The following is a 25047-nucleotide window of genomic DNA, read 5'->3' on the forward strand; positions in this document are numbered from 1 at the left end:
GTGGTGGGAGGCGGCGGGCGGGAGCGCGGGTCTGGCCGGCCCTGGCGATGGCGGACGCGGCGGCCTCCCCGGTGGGCAAGCGGCTGCTGCTTCTGTTCTCGGACACCGCGGCCTCGTCCTCGGCCTCGGTCCCCGCGGCGGCGGCGGCGGGCGGAGATCCGGGGCCTGCGCTGCGCACTCGGGCCTGGCGGGCAGGCACGGTGCGGGCCATGAGCGGGGCGGTGCCCCAGGACTTAGCGGTGAGTGGCGGCCGAGGCGGGCACTCGAGGCCGGGGTTGCACGGCCTGCGGGCGGCCTCCCCGGGGGCCTTTGTGAGGGGGCGGTGGGGTGGGGGTGACCCAGTTCCGCGCCCCCAGATCTCCTCAGCGCCCCCCGCCGGCATCTCAGCACCCCGAGCTCTGGCTAGCATGGCTTCCGCGTCGGGGTTCGCGCCCGGGTTTACCCCTGGGGGCGGCCGGGGCACTAGGAGCTACTGCCTCCGCCCGGCAGGCCCCGCCTCCTGAGCGACCCCTTTCTCAGCGTTTCCCCCCCACCCGCCAAACACGCCTTCGGAGCAGGCTCTCACACCCTGGGCTCCCGGGCCCCTCAGAGTTCGGCCGGTGCTGCCGTTGCCTCCTTGAAGACGCGGACCTGTAGTCCCCAGCCTCTCCCGGGAGACCTGCGCCCTGTTCCCTTCTTCCCGGAGCCCCGAGTGGGGCGGGAATGTGGGCACTTGTAGGAGACAGAGAGGCTGCAGTTGGAGCTGCTCGGGGCTGTTTTAGCTGGCAGTTACTTCCTCCTTGTCTGAGCCGGGCTCGGCCTGGAGGTATCCAGAAAGGCCAGCTCTCAGGATTCTCTTCAGGCTCCTCTCTCTGCGCTTCTGGGTGACAGGAGCTGCTGTTGTAGCTGTTTTTGATAAGTTTGAGATCTGTCCTGGCAGCCGAATGGGGCTGTTGGGTGGTGCTTTTTTGCTTGTAGCTGGGCTACTCCCCCAAACCTTGGGAGAGGTTTTGTTTTGAAACTTTGTGTTGGGGCTCGGCCGATTTTGAATACTTGTCTTGGTGTATGTTGTGATTAAAGTTGTTCAGTAATAGAACTTAACTAGCATTCGGGATCATGTTGTGTTATTTTTGTTAATGTGGCGGCAAAATACTGCCTTTGAGCTTTGGCAAACCTCTTTAGTTCCTCATTCTGATAACGGCCCTGGCTTCTCTGTTGAGATAAGGCTGTGAAAAATAGGGGGATTCATTTGGATTGTGATAGATGTTCAGGCAGAAGGAAAATTTTCTTGATGAACTTGTTTCTGCAGATATGTTATTCGCTGTAAACAGGAACTCGTAAGATTTGATATTAATATTGCACGTTTCTGATACTCGTTTTTCTACTTATTGATCAGTGGTGTTAGGCTTTTTAAATTTTCTTCCTGATACGCAAGCTTTATGGGTTGTTTTGCTTGTGGCTGGCTTAGGCTTCTGCTACTTGAGTTCGTTCACTTTGATCTTTCTCCATGCTCTATAAGAAAAAGGCTGCTTGGACATTTATGAGGCTTCAGTGGGGTGAATTTGTAGAGATAACAGGAACATAGTGGGGTGAGGATGATTATTAAGAAAGGGGATTTGGATTTAAATTCCTTTGCGCTTTCTTTAGAAGATTGCTTTTTATAGGCTTGGACGGGAGAGAGGTGTCCCTCTCAGATCCAGTAATTTACTCTACCCCCTTAAATGCAAAACTTAAGTAAGATCCACCATTATATGCATATTTTGACCAAAGGCTTAGTCTGTCCTAGAGTTTCAGTCAAAGTTTTATGTTCTAGTTGTTTCCTCCATCAGATGAATTGCTAATGAGCTCTGCACCTGAAATGGCTACCCATTCACTTTGTTGTTTGCTGGGCTCCCTAAGGGCAGAGGTTTTTGAAGCTCACTGAGATGCTGGACACCTAGTAAGCTAAATACTGAGTAGTTCTACCACTGCCCTTAGAATTGGTTTCTCAAACCAAGTAAAAAGTTGCAGTGATTCTTGGAAATTAAAGCAAAGTGTATATTACAACTGTGTTGAGGTCTTGCATAGAGCTTTATGCATATAAAAACAAAGGCAGTTTTGGTTTTAAGAATACTCTTATGCTTGTTTTGTGTGTATAATCAAGGGACATAGGTGAGAAAAGAGCCACAACAAAACTCAGAGCCTTTAAAATTTTTTACCATCTTGCAGGATTGCTCAAGAATTGCTGTTGTGATGATGAGGCTCTGTTAATGACAATAATTAATATAGGATCAAAACTGGCTGTTTGTTTTCCTTTTTCATTAAAGAGATTTCCTTTGGACCCTAGGTATGTGGGCCTTTCCAATTTGCACCACACACCCGTAGTAAACACAACTGTCTTCCAATCAAAAGTGTTCTTCCTGTACTCAAGGGTGGAGTTTGCAAGCAGCTGGCCTGTGATTGGGCAGATTTTCATTCAGTTATGTTCAAGATGTTTTCAGGCATGCTTAGTTTTGAGTAATGCATGGCAGGGCGCCCCCTGTTAAAGATGAGTAATTGAGGGTTGAATGAATGAGTTTTTGAAGTGATTGAAAACACTTTGCAATTTTGGGCTCCATTAATATCCTCTTTCTAAATACTTTTAGATCCAGAAATCTTCCAAAATATAGTCCTGATCCATTAATGAACGCTTTTTTTTTTTGGAAAACAGTTCCAAAGCCATAAGTCAGGATCTTGTTGATCAAGAGTTTTGTTGAAAAGGGTTTGTTAGGTGGGCATCTTCCTCACCAAAGCTATGCTGACAAATAACTGAGATCTTTAGATTCAGTAGATAAACAGCTTTTTTTCCTCCTCATGGAATAGTAGCTTTATTTGTATTTCAAAATAGGCCTGTTATGTGAAAAAAAAAAAAGGTCTAGTTGCAAAATTAGTTTAATGGATTTTTATGCCTTTACCTCTAACTTCTTTTCTAACTGTGTCCTCCTTGTGTTTCTGGTTCATTATTGGTCCATGTAAGTGGTAGAGACCTTGGGACCGTCACATATATACGTATGGTAAATAAACACACAAACCAAAAATAGTGGATTTTTCTTTTTTTGTTATAAAAGGAAAACTTGCATTTTGCAGAATGTCAAACAGCCAAGCATAAACACGGGAAAGCCAACAATCTCCATCCTTTACCAGCTTCCACTTATCAAAGAAGCTTTGTGCGCCTTTCTCAATACTGGTACAAAAAATATGAAAACATTTATCTCTCTACAAAAGGTTGCTTTTTTTTTTTTTTAGCAAATGGTATCATACTGCACAATATCTGTAGCCTGCTTTTTTTCTTTTTTCCATTTAACATTAGACCATGGGCATCAGTACCTGTAGCTCTTACTCATCCTTTTAGATAACTACATTGTATTCCATAGAATGGATGTACCCTTTATGATGGGCATTCAAGGTATTTTAATATTTGGGGCACTTAACAAACAATGCTGCAGTTAATATACTTGTACATATATCTTTGTGTAATCATGGTTTTATTTCTGTAGTTTAGCTATCCAGGATTGTTGGGTTAAGGAGTACATGTATATATTTTTATTTTGTTAGGTAATGCCAGGTTATTTTCCTATGAGATTTTAGCTTTTCATACTCCCACCAGCATTCAGGCAATGCTTGTTTCCCTTCATCCTTGCCATCACTGGTGTCATTGGTCTTTGTTGTTTTTGGCAATCTGATGGGCGAAAAATAGTATCTAGTATTTCATGACTACTGATCTTTTTCTGTGTTTATTGGCCTCTTACATTTTTTATGAGTTATTTATGCCAATCTTTTGCATATTTGAAAAAATGGAAGTTTTCGTATTCTGTACAAGTTCTGTGCATATTTAGCACATTAACCCCTTTACCTGTCAAGTGTGTATTTTCTCTCATTTGTCTTTTAACTGTTTATGGGTTGCTTTGTTGCACAGAAAAATAAAATGTTTGTATCATCAGATCTCTTAGACCTTTTTTAATGGCTTCTAAGAAGGATTTAATTGCTTGGGAAGAGGACCTCCCCCCCGCCACCTTGAGCCTATATAAATATTTTTCAGCTTTTCTTTCTAATGTTTCATTTATTTTTACCTTTAGATCTCTGGTCCATCTGGAATATTTTTGTAAGTGGCATGTGTGATGGACAATCTAACTTTTCCTACTGAGTAGTAACCAATTGGGGCAGCACCAACTTTATTAAATAAACCATCCTTTTCTTTCTGTATGATAGAATTAAATGATGCTTTTAGTAGCACTGATTTGTTTTGAATGTGTATCTTACCTATCTCAGCTGTCCAGAACTTGCAACAGGAGTAAAAGCATATCTGCCGTAATTTTTTTAATCCCTTAATCTTTTATCTTTATCTGGGGGAAAGGTGGTCTCTAAAATACTCCTTTTCTTTGATTTGAGATAATGTAATAATTGTGGCAGTATCCAGGCTAGTACCGTGTTTCTTCCATCTGGGAGTCTTCCAAGAGGAGTGGAAGCCTACCCGCCTTTTTTTTTTTTAACCTCCTCCTCCAATGTTTCCTCTTTGTTTCAGATTAGGTGGACTTTAAAATACCTCTCTACTTTGTTTCTATATAATGTAATAATTATAGTCAGGTTTCCAGTGTACAATCCAATATAATTTATTCTCAACCTGTGTTCAAACATAGAATTTAAGCCCTAATTGAAATAGGAGATTATGGCTTTTAATGATTATCCTTAAGTGTCCTTTTCTTGCTTATAATTCCAAAATTAAATAAAAATCTGAATAATATTATAGTATCATATGCTGTTTATTAAAGTCAATAGAATATGTTTTGTGGATCAGTGTGCGGTTTAGAGAACTTTAAATAAAAATGAGATTGTACAAAAGAATATATAACGTTTAAGTGTGAGGCCCTCTACTCACACTTTTCACCTGCACTCTCCTCTTACAGCAGGATGTCTATTTTTGAAACATTGAGTCACTGTTGAGGTTTTTAGGCACTCAAGTGCTTCATATAGTTGTTTTCTAAAGTTTGTCTTATTTTATGTGTGCATGTAAGTTTTAATACCTCTATCTTATTGTCTTTACATTCTCTTTGTTTCAAGACTATACAATATGTCCACCAGTGATCACACTGTACACTGGTCATTTTGTCCAGCAGCCTCTCCCTTTATTACACAATCAGATTTTTCTTGTTAATTTATGCATTTGTTTCTTAGAGTTGCTTCACTAACTCCCCACCTGCCAAGGGCTCATTCCCTCCTTTAGTAATCACTTGCCTAGTTCATTTATTCACTCTTCATTCATTCATTCATTCATTCATTCATTTATGGCTGCGTTGGGTCTTCGTTGCTGCGCGCGGGCTTTCTCTAGCTGCAGCGAGCCGGGGCTACTCTTCCTTGCGGTGCACAGGCTTCTCATTGCGGTGGCATCTCTTGTTGGGGAGCACAGGCTCTAGGCGCGAGGGCTTCAGTAGTTGCAGCACACGAGCTCAGTAGCTGTGGCTTGCGGGCTCTAGAGCGCAGGCTCAGTAGTTGCGGCGCACGGGCTTAGTTGCTCCTGTAAGTAACATGGTGTTTTCTGTTAGTGATTTTCTCAACAACAGCTGGAATGAGTTCCTGTAGGCTTTGCTTCCACAAGGCCTGGGGGACACAACACCTGTTGTTGCTTCTCAGTTTTCCGCTGCCTTTGACAGGTTGGTAGTTTTTAAGCCCTCCCCACCCCACTATCCCTACTGCCAAAGTATCTTTTACCCTTGTTCTGTAGTGGGTAAAACCTGCCTGATTGTTTAGTAGTGACTCATACTGCTATCTCTCTCAGTTTTACAAAGGCAAGAGTTCTGGGGGCTTTTTGTGTGACTTCACGGGTAATCAGGCTCTAGGGGACTGATTCCCACTAACCAAACTCTGGAGACTGATTTGTAAATCCACATGTAAGGTTATTAACCTACAGTGGGAGATAAACCTATCCAGAGATCTGCACAGAACCCCCTCCTGGTCTCCTCAAGAGACCAAATTACAGATAAGACAGATCCTTGTCATGCACAGAGTCAGACAAGGAAAGTAGGATGTTGCCAAAAGAATATTTACAGCGAGCAGTCCTGATTTGGTGATCCTCTGCTTTCCTAGTACTTTCTGGCTTCCATTGTTTTATTCCCCCTTTACACTCTGCTTTTGATTTTGTCATCCATTGAAATCCTATAAAGAGAAAAGAAAGCCTGTCCATTCTAGGTTCTTTCACCTCTATAAAGCCTTTCTAAATCCCCAGAGTGTTTTTTGCTTTGCTCCTTTAGCACTTTGTGGATACCTCTTTTGGAATATTTATCACAGTTTTTTTTGATATAGATACATAACAAGGTATATAGCTTATCTCCCCTACTAGATTCTAAGTTCATCAAGAACAGGGAACACATGCATTTTTTACTATTATTTTACAATCCTTCTCTGACCACCTTATCTTAAGAAATAGCATATTTAGAAGTCAGTATTAGGTTAATTTTCACTTCTGATTTATTATGGATTTTCTACTCTGTGGCCCCCTGTTATAAGGTATTTATACTTGATCTTTAAGGTTTTTTCTTTTATATATTTTTACTGATATTGACTACCAATTTTTTTCTTTACATGTTTGGATTTATATTTGGGACCCCCATCCAAAGTACATTGTCCATTGGTTTTTGTGATTTAAATCTGAGTTGCTGGATTAGAAGCATTAGATGTTTTGTTTTTCTGATTCTCAAGTAATACACGCCTAGTATACAAAATGTAGAAATTATTTTAATAAAAATGTAAGTAAAAAAAATAGCCTCTCTAGTGTCATAACCCATTAAAAACTGCTATGTTTTTATACATATTCTAATCTTTTTTTAGAATTGCTAAAAGTTGAATTCATACTGTATTTTCAGTTCTGAGTTTTGCTTTTCACTTAATGTGGCAATTATCTTCCTATATTACCAAAAACTTTTGTATTATAGGTGATTTTAATTTTCTTTCTGCTTTTCTGTATTTTCCACAGATAACATGTGCTTCAGGTGCTTTCGTACCTAAAAGGGAAACAATAAATTCTCTCTAAGAAAATCTTATAATTTATTTAACCTGGATAATTTATTTAACTGTTCTTCTTTCATTGGATATTGAAATTGTTTCAGATTTTAAGCTTTATTAATAATTCATTGATGACCATTTTTGTGAATAAAGCCTTTTTTGTTTTTAGGGTGATTTCCTAGGATTATTGCCAGGAGTGGTATTATGGAAACACAGAGTATACACATATTTAAGATTCTTGATATATGACAATTTTTTTTTCTTTTAAGTCATACCAGTTTATATTTTGACCAGTAGTATGAGTTTGCTTACGGAATGCATGTTTATCAGGAGCCCAAGATCTGCTAGGCATTTTACGTTATTTCGTTTAATCCTGCCATAATTCTTTGAGGTACTTACTGTCCGTATTAATAGGCAAAGGAAGTAAGGCTCAAAGAGGCTAAAGTAACCTGCTCCCAGTTACACGGATAAGGGATGTTGGGATGCAAATCCAGATCTTTGTGATTCCTCTACCCCTAAGAGCATATATATCTATATGCTTGAGTTTTTATTCAGGTTATTCCTGTGGTACTCAAGTACTTAACATTTAATTTATTGAGGTTGTTAGAAAGTAGGGGAAAAAATGGGAGTAATTGTTAGAAATCTCTCTCTTGATCAAAGGAACCATAGAGGGAAAATTATTTTTTGCTTGAAAACAGCAGTGTTCTAGACATGCATCATTCCCCACTGTGGCTGTCAAGATGTCCCAGTTTTGTAATATCATTTGTAACAGAGTTCATGTTTTGTTTAGAATGTAGTTAGAAAAACTGGAAAAGAAAATTTGGGAACCTTGGAAGTTAGTCTTCCATTTTCCTTACCTTCTCACAATCATCACCATATCCTGTTATTTTTATCTGTAATTTCTCAAATATGTTTTTCATTTACACAGTCTTATTGGTTTAGGCCTTTTACATCTTTTACCTGGGTTTTTGTCACTTTATAATTGGTCTCCCTGCCTCCAGTTTCTTGCCTCTATGAGTTCCCTTCCAACCTGATCCCAAAGTTAATTCTTTCCTTTAAAAAAAAAAAGTTATTATATAAATAATATGTTTAAAAACAAAAAAGAAGGAACATTTACTGGTAAGGCTAAAATACTATTACCTCGCCTATCTTAATCCTTCTCTAGAACACTCAGTCTGCTCTTAGTTTCTCTGCCTTTGCACCTGCTGGAAAGTCTTTCTCTCCCTTCTCTGCTAGAAGAATATAGTTTGTCCTTTGAGATACAGCTTGTATACTACTACCTCTTCTGTGAAACCTTTCTAGTTTACCATGGCAGACGCCTTCTCTAGCGTGTTCAGTCTTTATTATTGCCCTTATTACATAACTCTTTAATAATTTCTGTACCTCTCTGTTGGCTCATCTAGGGTTTGATTCCCTCCTGCTGAGTGCTTCCTTATTCACCTTGATACTCTTAGCCTGGCAAGTGCTGTACACGTGTGCACACACATATATTTTTGAGGCGTTCTGTCTATTTTTGTTGAGTGAGTGAATAAATGAATAATTTTATTAATTGTAGTAAGAATGGCCTTAGGGAGAACCAGAATCCAAACTGATTATTACATGATTATGTGATAAACATGGAGGTCTATATTACTCAGATTACTATCATTTGATTTTTTCAAACTTAGGTTAACTTATTTGATTTTTTAAAAAATTTTATTTCATTTTAATGTCACTCAAATGAATGTACATCACATATAGACCATAAAAGAGATTTTGAAATGAAAGCAGGAGTTTTACCACTAACTCTTCTTAACTAAGGAAATATTTTACACATCTAGTCTTTGGGTTCTAGCTGTACAATGTATAGTACTATTTGCTGCTTTTACTCTAATAGTAGAAATTTTTAAAAGACTTAAAAAAAATCAACTCAAAGTGTTTTAGTTCTGTTCTGTCCAGATTATCAACCTGACTTGGCCGTCTCTAACTCAGTCCAACCACCACCATTGATTTTTGTTAGTTTATATCCCTTCTTTCTGTCCTGTGACCTGGCCACTACCATTTTAAGAGTCCACGTTCTGTGTGCTTTGACCTGAAATGATTCTTCACCTTATATGTTCTAACTCCTTTCATCTCTAGCTAGGAGGTGAAGCACAGTGCTAGGGCCAGAAACAAGCCTTAATGCTGGCAGAACATGTTTACATATATCCATATTCCGTATTGCTCTCAAAACATATTTGTATTATTAGCCTAGAGCTGTTGCTTGATCCTAGAACATATAGCACTGTGGTTGTCAAGTTCAACACTTTATTCCTTTGCCCAGGCAGGTTAGGAAATAATTGCCCTTAAATTAGGTGAAATATGACTTTCAAATATTTCAGCTTTTCCATGGTGTTTTCAGATGTGTGATGATAGGATGCCTGAATATTAACTTTTTAAATGTTCAAGTTCTTATCTACAAAGAATTAAAATCGTTACAGCTTTAGTACAGTGATTTTTTAGTGTGTTCTTATATTTGTGTGTTGGTATGACTTAGAATTTTGTGACTCGTATGTTGATTTTTTTTGTTTTGTTTTTTTTGTTTTGTTTTTTGCGTTACACGGGCCTCTCGCTGCTGTGGCCTCTCCCACCGCGGAGCATAGGCCCAGCGGTCATGGCTCACAGGCCCAGCAGCTCCGCGGCATGCAGGACCCTCCCGGACCGGGGCACGAACCTGTGCCCCCCGCATCAGCAGGTGGACTCCCAACCACTGCGCCACCAGGGAAGCCCTCGTATGTTGATTTTTAAAGTGGTTGGCAGATTAGAACTATAGCATGGCACCTAGCTGTCAGGCACCATGGAGCCTCAACCTCCGGTTTTCTAAGTGATGCCCAGTAGAGTACTATGTCACTCGGTCAGACTCCGCCTGGGGCTTCAACAGTCTCTGCTCCTTTTCATGGCTTGCAAGGTCTTGTCTGTCTTTCAGCCATTGCCTCCTCCAGACATCAGTTATGGCACCACTGAACAGTAATGGGACCACTGTTCTCCTAGTCTTGGGTTCAAAATCCAAGTCATTTTTCAATTTTCCCTTACCCTTATATCCAGCCAGTCATCATGCTTGATGATAGGACTCATCGATTCTCACGAGCACTAGTAACTTCCTTCCTAGTCTCACTGCTCCCACTCTAGGTCATGTAAGAACACCCCCTGTTCCCCACCCCACCCCCAACTCTAAACCATCTACATCCACTGAGTAGCTGAGTTGTCCTAAAACCAACTGTTTTGTTCAATTTTGACCTCAGTCAGAAACCTTTTAATGGCAATTGCACATATACACACCCACACACACATACACACATCTCCCATTGGCAGCTGGATGAACCCAAATTTTATCCCAGTATTCGGGGTCTTCCACATTGACTCTTAGTCTTTTTTTTTTTTTTTTTTTTGACGCGCAGGCTCAGCGGCCATGGCTCACAGGCCCAGCCGCTCCGCGGCATGTGGGATCTTCCCGGACCGGGGCACGAACCCGTATCCCCTGCGTTGGCAGGCGGGCTCTCAACCACTGCGCCACCAGGGAAGCCCGACTCTTAGTCTTTTTAGTCTCATTTCCCACTCCTTCCCCAGTGTGCTATAGCTCCTGGCCATCCTAGAACTTGACTGGAACTTTTTTTTTTCCTTAACCTCAGCCCATATCAGTCCCTTTGCACACCTGAAGTGATCTCTCCTGCCTCTGAACACCCCCTATACTTTATTTTATTTCTATTTATCTTATGGCATGTTATTGCCCAAGTAGTGCTTTGCAGTTGACCAAAGTGCTTTTGAATCCATTACTTTATTTAATCTTCACAACCACTCTAAGGGTAAGTAAGACAGGTGTGTCTTATCACAAGGGAGGAAACCAAGACTTGAGGAGGGGAGAGTGATTTGCTCAAGTTTTGTGATTAGTAGAGGGTGGGGCTAAGACTGAAATCCAAGCCTCCCGGAACATAATCCCCAAGCTCTGTCCATTACTACCTTTCCTGGTGCCTGAGTCTGCACTTAAATGTAAGTTTGAATACATCTTTTTCCAGTTATCAGCAAGTTACTTAAAGTTGTGTTTGATTCCCCTAGAACATATGTGAATATATGAGTGAGCCTGTTCATACGTTAAATGTATTGCAGTTTAATGTTCTTTCCCGTTCACATGTTAAAGGTACTGCAGTAAAATCATGCTTCCCCTTTCTGAGCCTTATTTTCCCATCATTTTTTTTTTAAGTAGAAATGAAGGTTACTTGGTATATTATAAATAATAAAATATTGTTATAATATAAATAATAAAACTGGAGCTTTGTATAATGAATTTAATTTCTGGAATAGCTTTTCCAGCAGTGCACTTCAGTTCACAAGTATTTATTACCTGTGAAGAGATTAAGCCTAATGCTAGGCTACTGAGTGGTTCCACACTTTTCAAGTATAAGTATCGTAAATTTTCATATAGTTGTAACTCTAACTTTTAGCTTGACTGGATGGGAACTAATATACTGACAAAAGTTGTTGTGACTTCAGTAACAATTTTAATGGATTTGAACTTTATTCATTATATGATCTACATATATTTGAAAAATAATGGTGACACATGTACCAGACCTCTAGTATTTAGTCTACAGGAAATGCTTAGTACCCTTAGTACTTAAGATATTCCTGGTAACTCTGTGATTCCTAGTTGGGAATGACTGCTGTGGGGATTCTGATGTTGTCCTACATCACTCATTGCTGCCTTAGGAAGTGTCATGTGAGAAATTTCTTGTAGAGCCAAGTAGTTGGAAAAGTGTTGCTTCCCTGAGAAACTGGTTTGTGTTTTAATTTTTGCCAGTGGTGAATATGTCACTGACCTCTCCATTTTCAGATTGGCCTTTAGGAAGCTCAGAGCCAAGTCAGTCAATCAATCAATCAATCATTCATCATATGTCACTCAGTCATACAGCTGTATAGATCCCTATTGCCTGCTTAAGTTTTCCCTCTTTTTACACTTTGACAGTGACTTCCTGTTGTAGTTTGCTTAGCCCTGGTTTTTTAATTGATATTTTAGCATCTTATTGTATATGTTTCCCAAAAGCCAACTAAAATTCTTTGAAAATGAAGTGGGATATAAATACTCTAGCCTTTATTTTGTAACCAGCTATATTTTAGGCACTAGACATATCTGTTCTAAATATTGATACCTATATGCCTATGTATTGCTTTTATTGCTGTGTATAACATGCTCCAATGTCAGAATTTATATGGAAAAGTTAAACCTAAGCATACTATTTATTAGAAAAATGTAGTTTCATTTAATATGAATTGCTTTCAGAAACTCTTTACAGATTCTACTTAAGTATATCTGAAAAGGTGGAGTATCTTTTCTGGGAGGAAGCAAAGCATTGTTGTGACAATGGTGTGCCTCTGCTAGCAGATATGAGATCACTCCTGGCAGTCAGTGGTAATTTAAAAATCCACACTTGTGACTGGGAGTTTTTTTTTTTTATTGTTTATCCTTTTGAATTTTGTACCGTGTGTATATAACCTATTCAAAATTAATTTTTAAAGTTCACTGTTGGGCTTCCCTGGTGGCGCAGTGGTTGAGAGTCCGCCTGCCGATGGAGGGGACATCGGTTCGTGCCCCGGTCCCGGAAGATCCCACATGCCGCGGAGCAGCTGGGCACGTGAGCCATGGCCACTGAGCCTGTGCGTCCGGAGCCTGTGCTCTGCAATGGGAGAGGCCACAACACTGAGAGGCCCGCGTACCGCAAAAAAAAAAAAAAAAAAAAAAAAATAGTTCACAGTCATTTTCAGTAGAAGTATAAAAAATTTCTCTTCCTACCTATTAGACTGTGAGCTCCTTGAGACCAGGAAGTGTGCTAGATTCCCCTCTGTATTCCTGAACCTAGCATAGTGCCTTATACATAGTAAGCCCCCAGCTAGTGTGCTTAGATGTGAATTGGAAACTAAGAGTTGTAAATCTCAGTAGGATCACGGCTAGAAATTACTCACTGTAGATAACTCACGCCCCCTTAAATCTGTACGCTCTTTTCAGGGTGAGGATGAGACCAACTTCCTGGCTCTGAAGTAAGATTGGTTTTTATTGAAATCCATTAAAAGAACTTAAAAACAAGTTAGTAGAATTTTACCTAGTCAGTTTTTCAAAACGGGGTTTGTGTTTGTTTTTATATTATAGTGTGGGATTTTTCCAAATGTGACCTCAAGATGGCTTTTTATCTCTTTTTCCAGATCTTTGTAGAATTTGATGGCTGTAGCTGGAAGCAGCACTCCTGGGTTAAAGTTCATGCTGAAGAAGTTATTGTACTTTTGCTGGAAGGGTCTCTAGTATGGGCACCCCGGAAGGACCCAGTCCTTGTCCAAGGCACTCGAGTCTCAATTGCACAATGGCCAGCCCTGGTGAGTGACTTTTATTGGCTAGGAACGTATTTGGGCTTTATTCCTATTCTATATGGTATTTACCCAATAGCTGAACTCTTTAGAATTCCCAAAACTCCCAGTGCTCTGTCCTTAACACACTTTGATTCTGAAGTTACCAAAGCAAAAATTGGGAGAGATCTTTTCTCCTGTGTCTTTCCATACTTTTTATATTAGTTAATATTTGATACTTTGTTTCTAAATAATTTTTTACCTTTTCTTTTCTCATAGTTAGGTAATGAAACAATGTTTGTAATCCTTAAAGTCTTTTTCTTCCATGGAAACTATTTTATTTTTTTCTAGCTTTTTTGAGACAGAATTGACATATATAACATTGTGTAAGTTTGTGTACAATGTGATGAATTTTTATATATAGTGAAATGATTGTCACAATAAAGTTAATTAACACATCCATTGTCTCACATAGGTTTTTGTGTATGTGGTAAGAACTTTTTTTTTTAACTTTGCAGAACACTTTAATAATCTCAATAAGGTATAATAATCTCACTGTTTTATAGAGTACTTTCCTACATATTATCTAATTTGCTTCTCACAACACATATGTGGTAAGAACTTTTAAGATTTGCTCTCTTAGCAACTTCCAAGTATACAGTACAGCATTATTAACTATAGTCACCATGCTATACATTAGCTCCCCACAGCTTACTCATTATTGCAGTTTATATCCTTTGACTACCTTCATCCATTTCCCCCACTTCCCCCACCCCTGGCAACCACCAGTATATTCTCTGTGTCTGATTTCAGTTGTTTTGGATTCCACATGTAATTGAAATTAGACCAAATTTTCTTTCTCTGACTTATTTCACTTAGCATAATGCCCTGGAGATTCAGCTGTTTTTGTAAATAGCAGGATTTCCTCCTTTTTTGTGGCTCAGTAATATTTCATTGTGTATAATATTCGTGTGTGTGTGTATACACCACATTTTCTTTATCCATTCATCCATCACTGGACACTTAGGTTGTTTCCATGTCGTCGCTATTGTAAATAGTGCTGCAGTGAACATGGGGTTGCAGATATCTCTTCAAGATATGATTTCATTTCCTTTGGATAAATACCCAGAAGCGGGGTTGTTGAATCATATGGTAGTTCTATTTTTAATTTTGGGGGGAACCTCCATACTGTTTTCCACAGTGGCTGCACCAATTTACATTCCCACTGATGGTGCACAGGAGTTCCCCTTTTCTACATCCTTGCCAGCACTTATCATCTTTGTCTTTGATAATAGCCATTCTAATCAGTGTGAGGTGATTACTCATCGTGGTTTTGATTTGCATTTCCCTGATGATTAGTGCAGTTGAGCCCCTTTTCATGTACCTGTTGGCCATTCATCTATCTTTGGAAAAATGTCTATTCAGGTGATTTGCCCATTTTTAAATCAGATTATTTGTGGGGGAGGGGTTGTTTTGTTTTTAGCATTTTAAATTAACACCCATTTATTAATTGGGTAAGTTAGAAGTACAGACACTTTGTGTCCTACTTCTTAGCTCAGAATCTTACAAGGCAAAAATTGGTGTTTGCAATGCTATGTTCTCATCTATAGTAGGTGGCCCTCTTCTAACCTCCCATGTTTATGGCAGAATTCAGTTCCAGTCTCCTTGCTGGCTGTCAGCTGGGGATATTTGTGGGGGGGTTTGGCTCTTGAGTTGTATGAGTTTTTTTAATATATTTTGAATATTAACCTTTTATCAAATATATGATTTGCACATATTTTCTCCCATTCCTTATGTTGCATTTTCATTTTGTTGATCATTTTTTTGCCTTGTAGAAACTTTTAAGTTTGATGTAGTCCCACTTGTTTATTTTTGCTTTTGTTGGTTATGTTTAAAGTTTCTTTGTTTGGCCATGTAGCATGACTTGTGGGATCTGAGTTCCCCGACCAGGGATTGAACCTAGGCCCACAGCAGTGAGAGCATGGCGTCTTAACCACTGGACCGCCAGGGAATTCCCTAAAGTTTTTTGTTGTTTTTTTTTTAATTATTAGGTTTTGTTTTCTGAAGTCAGACAAAATAGTGCTATAAAATTGAATTCTGAGAGTATCCATTTGTTTCTATCTGTTCTTTTAGCAAAGTGTAGGCATAGATTTTTTTTAAAAATCTAATTCTCCTACTAACCAAATTAAGTAATATTCAAAACAAAACTTCTTAACCTATTGATTATACATATCATCACTTACTGAACTGTCTTTTTGCATTTGTTTTTAAGACCACTTTCCAGTTGAACTTTTAGAAGAAGCTCAAATGGATCTGGGTCCCTGGGTGACTTTAGTAGCCAGTTTATTTACGAAACAGTAATGTGAATTTGCCCATGCATATTTATACCACTGATAATTTTAGAAATCTCATGAAGGTTTCAGGAGTTCCAGAGATGATAATGGTGTGACTCTTCATTCTGGAAACTTACTGTAATTTAGCCCTCTTGGAGCCTGACAAGATTAGTCAGATGCTAGAGAGAATGAGGAATTTCCCGTTCTTCCTGTCCTTTTTAGCTGTAAATAAGAGTATTGAACTGACTTTATGCTCTGGTTTGCTTCATATGATTATTTGAGGGGCAGATGATAGGTTGGGAATGTCTCTGAGGACTTATGCTTTAGCTTATCTATATTTACTGGGGTGAAAGATATATTAATAATGGATATTTTCTCTGCAGTTAGATATTCAGTTGAATTGTTATTTATTTTCTTTTCCAAGTTCTAATCAATTTCTTGTCATTGTACTTCACAGACTTTCACTCCCCTAGTAGATAAACTCGGTTTGGGTTCTGTGGTTCCAGTTGAATACCTTCTGGATCGAGAGCTTCGTTTCCTGTCAGATGCTAATGGGTTGCATTTGTTCCAGGTACTTAACACTTGGTCTAGTCCTAAACTTATTTCTCTCCTTGCTAATTTCTCTGTTGATTATAAATAGGGTGCTTACCCCCCTTTTTTATTTCAGATAATATTTTTAATATCATTATAAAATTACAGAGAATGGTGGGAATCTTAGATTAAAATTTTAATATTATTCCTCAACAGTCTTGACCAAGGTTTCTCAGCCTCAGCGATATTGACATTTTTGGTCTGTATTCTTTTTCATAGGGGGCTATCCTGTGTATTGTTTGATGTCTAACAGCATTCCTGGCCTCTACCTACTAGATGCCAGCACTGAGTTGTGACAGGCAGAAATGTTTCCCAACACTGCCAGTTGTTCCAGAGGGGGCAAAATCAGCCCAGATGAGAACAATGGAGTAAAACAATTCCATGGATGCCACAGTTGATGGTGTATGCTTTCAAAGAGATGGAATAATAGAAAAAGCAACATTTTAGGGAGGATAAAACATCAGTTTAATCTTGGAAAGGCTGAGTTGAGGGGCCCACAGAACACCCCATGATTATCTATCTCAGAGGTCAAATGTATTGGTCTGGCTATCATCAGTCTGCACAGGTGGCAGTATAAGTCAATTAATTATACTGTCCCCTTTTCTTTTAACATTGAATCAAGTTCTTCCTCCCAGTAATTCCATGTACCTTTTAAAGTTTCTTTGCTCCCTTGAAAAGTATATTTGGTAGCTGAGGCTTCTTTCTTCCTCTACACACCCCCACCCCACCCTAAAACCACTTAAGACTTAAGACCATAGCTCTAAGGGTTTCCTCAGAAGAGGTGGATTCCCAGAGGTGGCTGCTTCTATAACTTGAGTCTAAGAGGTCCTATACTTACGTCTGTGGCAGGGAAGCTGGGAATTTGGGCTGGTTCCAAGCAACATTAAATATTGAAGAGCTTAGGTATATTTTTAGTTACAAAAAAGATAAGTTAGTAGTTTAAACAAACTAGTGTCTGAGTTAGAGTTTCAGAATTTATGGAGGGTAATATTTATTTCTCACTTGTAAGGGTTACTGTCTGAAGGTTAAAAATTAGGAGACTTCTGGGCTTCCCTGGTGGCGCAGTGGTTGAGAGTCCGCCTGCCGATGCAGGGGACACGGGTCGTGCCCTGGTCTGGGAGGATTCCACATGCCGCAGAGAGGCTAGGCTTGTGAGCCATGGCCACTGAGCCTGCGCGTCCGGAGCCTGTGCTCTGCAATGGGAGAGGCCACAACAGTGAGAGGCCCGCGTACCACCAAAAAAAAAAAAATTAGGAGACTTCCAAGAGTTTTGCTGTCTTATTGAGGCAGCCAAGAGCGGTATTTCCTGAACTGTGTTCTGTGTAATATTAATGATTTTTTTGTTGTTGATATGTCTTCCTCCCTCATTAGGCCTTACTCCCTCTCATCAATCTTGCTTTATTCATCTCGTAATCCTAGTGCTTATATGAATAGGCACTCAGTGAATGTCGGATAAGTATCAAAACAAATAAAAAGATTTACATGGAATAAAATGTTTTGTGGTCAATAAGTTTGAGAAATGCTGACCTAAACATGTTTTTTTCCTACACGTCTTCTCAGAGCCTTTAATATACTGTCGTATGTAGAAAGATATAGTATGCAGTTGACCCTTGAAAAACACGGATTTGAACTACACGGGTCCACTTTTATGTGGATTTTTTTCAGTAAATACAGTACCTATAAATTAATATGAATTTTTTCACATTATTTTTTCATTTTTGCTATCTAGTGTTACTAATACTTATAACATCTAGTGTTTTGTATTATATAAGGCAGTCTTGATGTAGTGTACTGACAGATGATTCGTCTTGTAAACAGACATCATAAACTTAGGGTATCAATAAATACAGGACTTCCCTGGTGGCGCAGTGGTTAAGAATCCACCTGCCAGTGCAGGGGATGTGGGTTCAATCCTTGATCTGGGAAGATCCCACGTGCCGCAGAGAATCTAAGCTCGTGTGCCACAAGTACTGAGCCTGCACTCTAGAGCCTGCGAGCCACAACTACTGAAGCCCGCGTGCCTTGAGCCGGTGCTCTGCAACAAGAGAAGCCACTGCAATGAGAAGCCCGCGCACAGCAACGAAGAGTAGCCCCACTCGCCACAACTAGAGAAATCCTGCATGCATCAGCGAAGACCCAATGCAGCCAAAAATAAATAAATAAATAAATTTATTAAAAAAGAAAAGAAAACACAAAGGCAAACCACAAACTGGTAGAACCAATAAACGCCGGGAAAATTTTTTTTTTTTTTTAAAGTTATATGCAGATTTTTGACTGCATGGGGTGGGGAAGCAGTTGGTGTCCCTAACCCCCCCACCTTGTTCAATGGGGGTATAATATTTCCTAAACCTAAATGATCCTAGCAGCCTTAACTTTTTTGGGGGGGGCCACACCACTTGGCTTGTGGGACTTTTGTTCCCTAACTGGGGATCAAACCTGGGCCCTTAGCAGTGAGAGCTTGGAGTCCTAACCACTGGACCACCAGGGAATTCCCCTAGCCTCCTTAACTTTCGTAGAGCATCTTGTGAGACTAGGTTTCTATGGAACATTCTCTGGCAAATGCTGATGTAGAGCTCCTCAGGGGTATAATTTTTCTCTTCTGGTCAGATATTATTGGTACTTACTTCAATATTCCATTTTTTCTTCTTTTATCTTTATCAGATGGGAACAGATAGCCAAAACCAGATTCTTTTGGAACATGCTGCTCTGAGAGAAACAGTTAATGCTTTGATCAGTGACCAAAAGCTGCAAGAGATATTTAGCCGAGGTAAGAACAGTTGGTCCTCTGTCCCTGAATTCTGAATCAGGTGTATGGTCAGTGTTGAAAGTAATAGAATGGGGGGTACACCATGCAACTCTCAACATTTGTGCTTCTCTTCTTTTTGTGGGTGGTGTCAAGAGTAAGTCCAATTAGCTGGATCTCTAGAATAGATTGGAAAAACAGGATCTCACTCAGACCACTATTTTCTTTTTGTATTACATTTCGTAATATGCAATTTTGTCTTTCTTTTTTTCATTTCTTAAATATTTATTAAGTACTAACCTCGTACTAGACACAGTGTTAAGGTACTGAGGATATAACCATGAACTAGAAAGTCTCTGCCCTTGTTGAGCATACTGTCTATAAGGTATGCTCTAAAGACTGTTAACAACAACAAATAACAACTTAGAGTGTAAGGTATGTTCATAAAGGAAGGTGTCCACAGACTCATTAACAGCATGTAAATTTTTAAGAATGAAAACAAAAAAGAATTATTAGCTTTTTCAGTTCACACACAGATTTTGCCCAATTCTATGCAAAAGGTAGACTGTTGCCTCATTTATCCTTCCCTTCATGTTGTACATCTACTCTATGTCCTTTCTGACCCTCATGATAATCATGCTTTTCAATGAAATAGGATCCTTGGTTCTCTTTTGTCAAACTAAATCTAAATAGGTAAAGGTAAGAAAACTTGCCTCTTTGGGAAAGGAAAGTATCAGGGTAAAATGATGTTTAATAATCAAGGAAAGGTATGGAAGAGGAAAGAATGTGAGGAAAAATAGCAGAGAGAAAAAAATCAAGTGGACAGAATGAGAGGTAGAGATGTTTATGAGTATGTATAGAAAAAATAAGCTTAATTGTAGCTCTGAAAGATAATAATTTAAAATAAGCAGTGATTTAGCTATCTAGTCTCCAATGTATAAGATATGTAGGAGAGAGAAACTGTCCTTCTTGGAGGGCCAGCTGAAATTGCAGGGTAACATTACCTGCTGCTAAAGTAATATCTTTGAAACTGTGTTCCTAGGAAGACAGGTGCTATATTTGTTCAGACTATTATTAGTGCAGAGGCTGGAGACCTCATAAATTGAACTCTCCACCTACTGTAATGAAAGTCAGATAGCAAAGTGTAAATGGTTATGTATCATTCCTATGGTAACATAACAAAATAGTACATTCAACTTACTGGCCTCCCACTTTTTTAATGTATATGTCAAATAGATCTGAGTAGATTTTCACATTACCTATAGTTTTTGATTTGTAAGTTTCTTTTCTCTTCCCTGTATTACTTTCTAGAATTGGAAGATTGAGATAAGGTAGAATCAGAGGCTTGGGACATTCTAAGAAATCTCCAAATAAACAATTTACAAAAGTCTCTGTGAAAAGCTATGTTTTGTTTTTAAATTGCTGTGTATGGTAAATCTGAAATTGCTCATTTATTCAACTCCATACAAGAGGATTAAAAGTGCCAAGTATTTACACTATATGATTTTCTTTCTGTTTTTAGAAACAACCATGAAATACAGCTTAGCCAAAAATACTCAATACTGACTAATCTCTCCTTTAGGTCCCTACAGTGTTCAAGGTCACAGGGTCAAAGTATACCAGCCAGAGGGAGAAGAAAGTTGGCTCTGTGGTGTTGTAAGCCATCAAGACTCCATCACCCGTCTTATGGAGGTGTCTGTAACTGAGGTGAGGCTCTGTGTTATTTTGTCTGAGGTCCATCCATCCCCTTACCCAGGGTGGTGTAGGAAAAGGGAGCACTTCATTACATGTAAGAAGACTTGGGTTCCATCTCTGGCTTTGTCACTGTTTTTTTTTTTAAATTTATTTTTGGCTGCGTTGGGTCTTCGTTGCTGTGCATGGGCTTTCTCTAGTTGCAGTGAGCGGGGGCTACTCTTCGTTGCAGTATGTGAGCTTCTCATTGCCGTGGCTTCTCTCGTTGTGGGGCACAGGCTCTAGGCGTGCAGGCTTCAGTAGTCGTGGCACTCAGACTCAGTAGTTGTGGCTCGCGGGATCTAGAGCGCAGACTCAGTAGTTGTGGCACACGGGCTTACTGGCTCTGTGGCACGTGGGATCTTCCCGGACCAGGGATCGAACCCGTGTCCCCTGCATCGGCAGGCGGACTCTCAACCACCGCGCCACCAGGGAAGCCCAACGTCCATCTATTTTAAATTAAATTAGTTATGATACATCCATTCAGTGAATAGTATGCACCTATTTTAAAAGGACGAAGTATTGATACATTTCTATATATATTTACACACAAAGATATTGACAATTTAAAATTAAGTAAAAAAGGTAAATCAAAGAACTATATGTATCATATGATCCCATTTGTTAATAAAGTATGATTTATATAGCTATCTCCTAAATGGACAATATATAAATATCATACACACACACACAGAGAAGATATTTGGAAGCATATGGAATATACACCAAACTGTTAATGGTGATTACCACTGTGGGGAGTAACATTTGCCTAAGGGAAGGGATGGCTTTCAATATCTATTTTATATATATGTGTATCATTTGAAATTTGTAAATGAGGATTGAATAATTTAATAAATAAAATTAAATAAAGAAATAACTAAAATCATTTATGTTTACATTACATATGACTGCTGAGGGCAAGTCTGAAACCAATTCAAAGATATCATAAATACATACGTGTTTGCCTCAAAATACTCTGCTATTGTTTTTGTTTTTGGCTGCACTGTACAGCACATGGGATCTCAGTTCCCCAACCAGGGATCAAACCTGCACCCCCTGCAGTGGAAGCAGTCTTAACCACTGCACCATCAGGGAAGTCCCCAAATATTCTTGTTGTTTTGAGAGACAATTCTCCAGGTAGCTCTAGATGCTATATTTTTTTCTATTTATTGCTTTAGAAACGATTCATTTTTTCAGCATCTAAGGGGGAGTGGCATAAGTATTATAGAAGCAAATGCTGATTAGATTTTTAAATACTAAACTTTCTGAATATGATAAAATAATGATAATACCACTTCACATTTGTATACCCTTTCATAGATTTCAAAGCACTTTCAAATACATTATCTTAGTTCCCAAAACATATGCTGTGAGGTCAAGGGGTGGTTACCTAATTAACTCTAATTTACAAATGAGAACACTGAGGTTAAGAAAGTTGAACAGCCTTTCTCAAGGTGATAGAATCAATAAGTGATAAAACCAGGGGAGACTTCCCTGGTGGCGCAGTGGTTAAGAATCCGCCTGCCAATGCAGGGGACACACGTTCGATCCCTGGTCCGGGAAGATCCCACATGCCGTGGAGCGGCTGGGCCCGTGAGCCATGGCCGCTGAGCCTGCGCGTCCAGAGCCTGTGCTCCGCAATGGGAGAGGCCACAACAGTGAGAGGCCCGCGTACCGCAAAAAATAAATAAATAAAATAAAATAAAATAAAATAAAATAGATGGACGTTTAAATCATTTGTATTATTTTCACTAATACGAATAATGCTGCAGTGAATATCCTTGGGCATATATCATTGTATACTGTTTCACATTATTTATTGGAACAAATTCCTAAGTGTGTAATTGCTAGGTCAGAGGATATGCACATTAAATCTGATGATGTCTGTCAAATTGGCCCCTCCCAAAACCTTTTGTTTTTTAATAGTAGAATGGTGCTTTTAATGATTACTGGTTCTGAAGGTTTTTTGTTTTTTTAATTTCAGAATAGGAAGGTTTTAGAGATGCAGAATTTGAAATTCATATCCCTAAAAGGGACACTTGGGTGTTGAACGCAATTTTTTCATTCATTCGGTTAACAAATATTTGAGTGATTACCATATTCTAGACCTTGTTTCACATGTTGTTATTCTGGCAGTGAATGCAATAGGAGAGATCCCTGTTCATGGAGCTTTCATTCTAGCAGGGGAGTAGAAACAAATAGAGATAATTACATAGATTAGAAAAATACATAATTATGTCTTTGGTGGACAAGGCATTAAATCTTTTTCTTCCTTTTTTCATATTTTCTTCTATCCCGCTCCTACTGTAGAGTGGTGAGATCAAGTCCGTAGATCCCAGACTAATCCATGTGATGCTGATGGATAATTCAGCGCCTCAGAGCGAGGTACAGTAATGAACTGAGTCTCTGAGCAGACTCATGAGCTTGTGTTATCTTGTTACATAGACTTCCTTATGTGTGTGTTATCCATGGATGCCCTTTGGGTTTCATCTCTGACCACTGTACATTTCTTGCTCTCTCCACGGGTCTTGTCCAGTTGAGGGAGGATAATCTCAAGAAAGAGACCTAGTCTGAGCAAACCCTTTTCATCATGGCTATGTTGCCTAGCTGTTTTAAAATCCATGGCCTATTTTTTTCTTACATTTTTTCAGGACAGGTATATTTGAAAGATACAGTAGACAAAGCTGTAATAAGCAGTAGAAATATTCATGACCTACCCAGTAATAAGAAATGGAGGAGAAACTACATCCTCTTTTTCTTTCCATTAGGTGGTAGTGAGCTCCAAGGAAATCTGAAATTCCATATCCCAAGAAGAGTCAAATCAAACTAGTGTGTAGTTCAGTGCTCAGCACACAGTGGATTACTCCATAATTACTGTGAATCAGGCCAACTCTTGGTTCATTGAGAATTAACATAACCCATAAAAAGATACATTATATATCAGTGCCTGAACCAATTAAGGAATCCTGTATGAGTTTCCTTCAGTAGGACATTGACTTGGACAGCCATCTGTCCATATATTCCTCATAGTCTTTTAGCACCTGCGTAGTATTGCTCTCTTGGCTACTCCTGCTGAGTATACAGTTCTTCCTCATCTTCTTTATCCAGTCATTTTTGGCTTGATAAAACAAGATTAGGGTAGGAAAAGAAGAATCAGGGTTAAATTTAATAGTTCTTTACTACATATTATATTATTACAAATAGGATAAGTCTCTTGACTGTGTTTGCGTGGCTGAAAAACACTTGTTATTTTGATGCCATATATTGGGTCCCTATTTTATTTCCTTCCTTATTTCATTCATTCTTTAAGCACCTATTATATGTCAGGTACTGTTTAACTGCCCAGATATAGCTAGAGAGTACTGGTCTCAGTGTCCTAGTCTTTCTACTCACATGTGAGTAGCTCACCGTAAGTAGGGCATACATGTAAATTGTTGATCAGGGAGATTGCTCTGAGCCAGGCTCTGTAAGTTGGCCGAATGAGTTAAAGGTGAGATCTGTGGTTTTCAGCAACAGATGTTGATTCTTCCCTTTTCAGCTTTGCCATGATGTGACTATCTTCTTAGCTAGCAAAGTACAATTATTGACAGTTCTGCCCTTCTTAGAGATCCATGGTTACCTCATCTCCTTAAAAGAGTGAGCAAGAAAGAAAGGAGAGATTTCACTGATTGTACTTCCATACTTCACAGCACTGAAAACTGGGTGATGATAGAGGTTGAAGAAAGGGTAAAAAGGTTTTAAAAGGATCAAATGAAAGCAGTTCTTTTTTTTTTTTTTTTTGAAAGCAATCTTAACGAACAGAAACAGTTCTTGAATGAAAGATTTAGAAACTTAGATTAATATTACCAAAAGCATGGGAGAAACAAATAAATCTTGAGCTTTGTTTAAGGTTTGTAGAAGGAAAGTAAGGGAGAAAAGAGAAATGAAGGCAGCAAAAAAAAAAAAAAGAAGAAAAGAAACTAGAACTGGCGAGAAGAAATGTAAAATTTGAAAAAATTTCAGTTATAACAGCTATAATAATGATTACAACAAAGATAGATCTGCACAAAGAATCTATAAGTATTTAAGGGCAGTAAGACTAGAGTAATCAAGTTGGTAAATAATAATGGCCAAATAACTATGTCTCTAGCTTATTGCCACCCCAACGTGTTATCTGAATAAAACTGTCTGAAAGTTAGCTAAATGAAGCTAAAATGAAAACCTGCTTCATGATGGGATACCAATCTAAGACTGTTCCAGATATAGGTTGCTTGAGAGAATGTTAGCTGTGTCCCAAGACCCTGTCCTCTTATCCTTCTCAGGGAAAGA

The 25047-nt window shown here is 39.1% G+C and overlaps 1 protein-coding gene across 2 annotated transcripts in view; it reads left to right on the forward strand.

The window, feature by feature from the left end:
- Positions 1-8: 8 nt before the first annotated feature.
- Positions 9-25047, forward strand: part of KDM3B (lysine demethylase 3B) — a 59603-nt gene continuing 34564 nt past the window's right edge. The window contains exons 1-6 of one of the 2 annotated variants that reach the window (XM_007461415.1): positions 9-239; positions 13204-13371; positions 16132-16245; positions 18927-19032; positions 20591-20715; positions 23050-23124. In XM_007461415.1, the coding sequence (XP_007461477.1) occupies positions 48-239; positions 13204-13371; positions 16132-16245; positions 18927-19032; positions 20591-20715; positions 23050-23124 (780 nt within the window). In that variant the 5' untranslated portion in view covers positions 9-47. Of the gene's footprint in view, positions 240-13202; positions 13372-16131; positions 16246-18926; positions 19033-20590; positions 20716-23049; positions 23125-25047 lie in introns of those variants that run through there. The other variant, XM_007461416.1, reaches the window with a different exon arrangement.

This window comes from Lipotes vexillifer, unplaced genomic scaffold (genome assembly GCF_000442215.2).
Source record: "Lipotes vexillifer unplaced genomic scaffold, Lipotes_vexillifer_v1.1 scaffold217, whole genome shotgun sequence".
Classification (NCBI taxonomy): domain Eukaryota; kingdom Metazoa; phylum Chordata; class Mammalia; order Artiodactyla; family Lipotidae; genus Lipotes; species Lipotes vexillifer.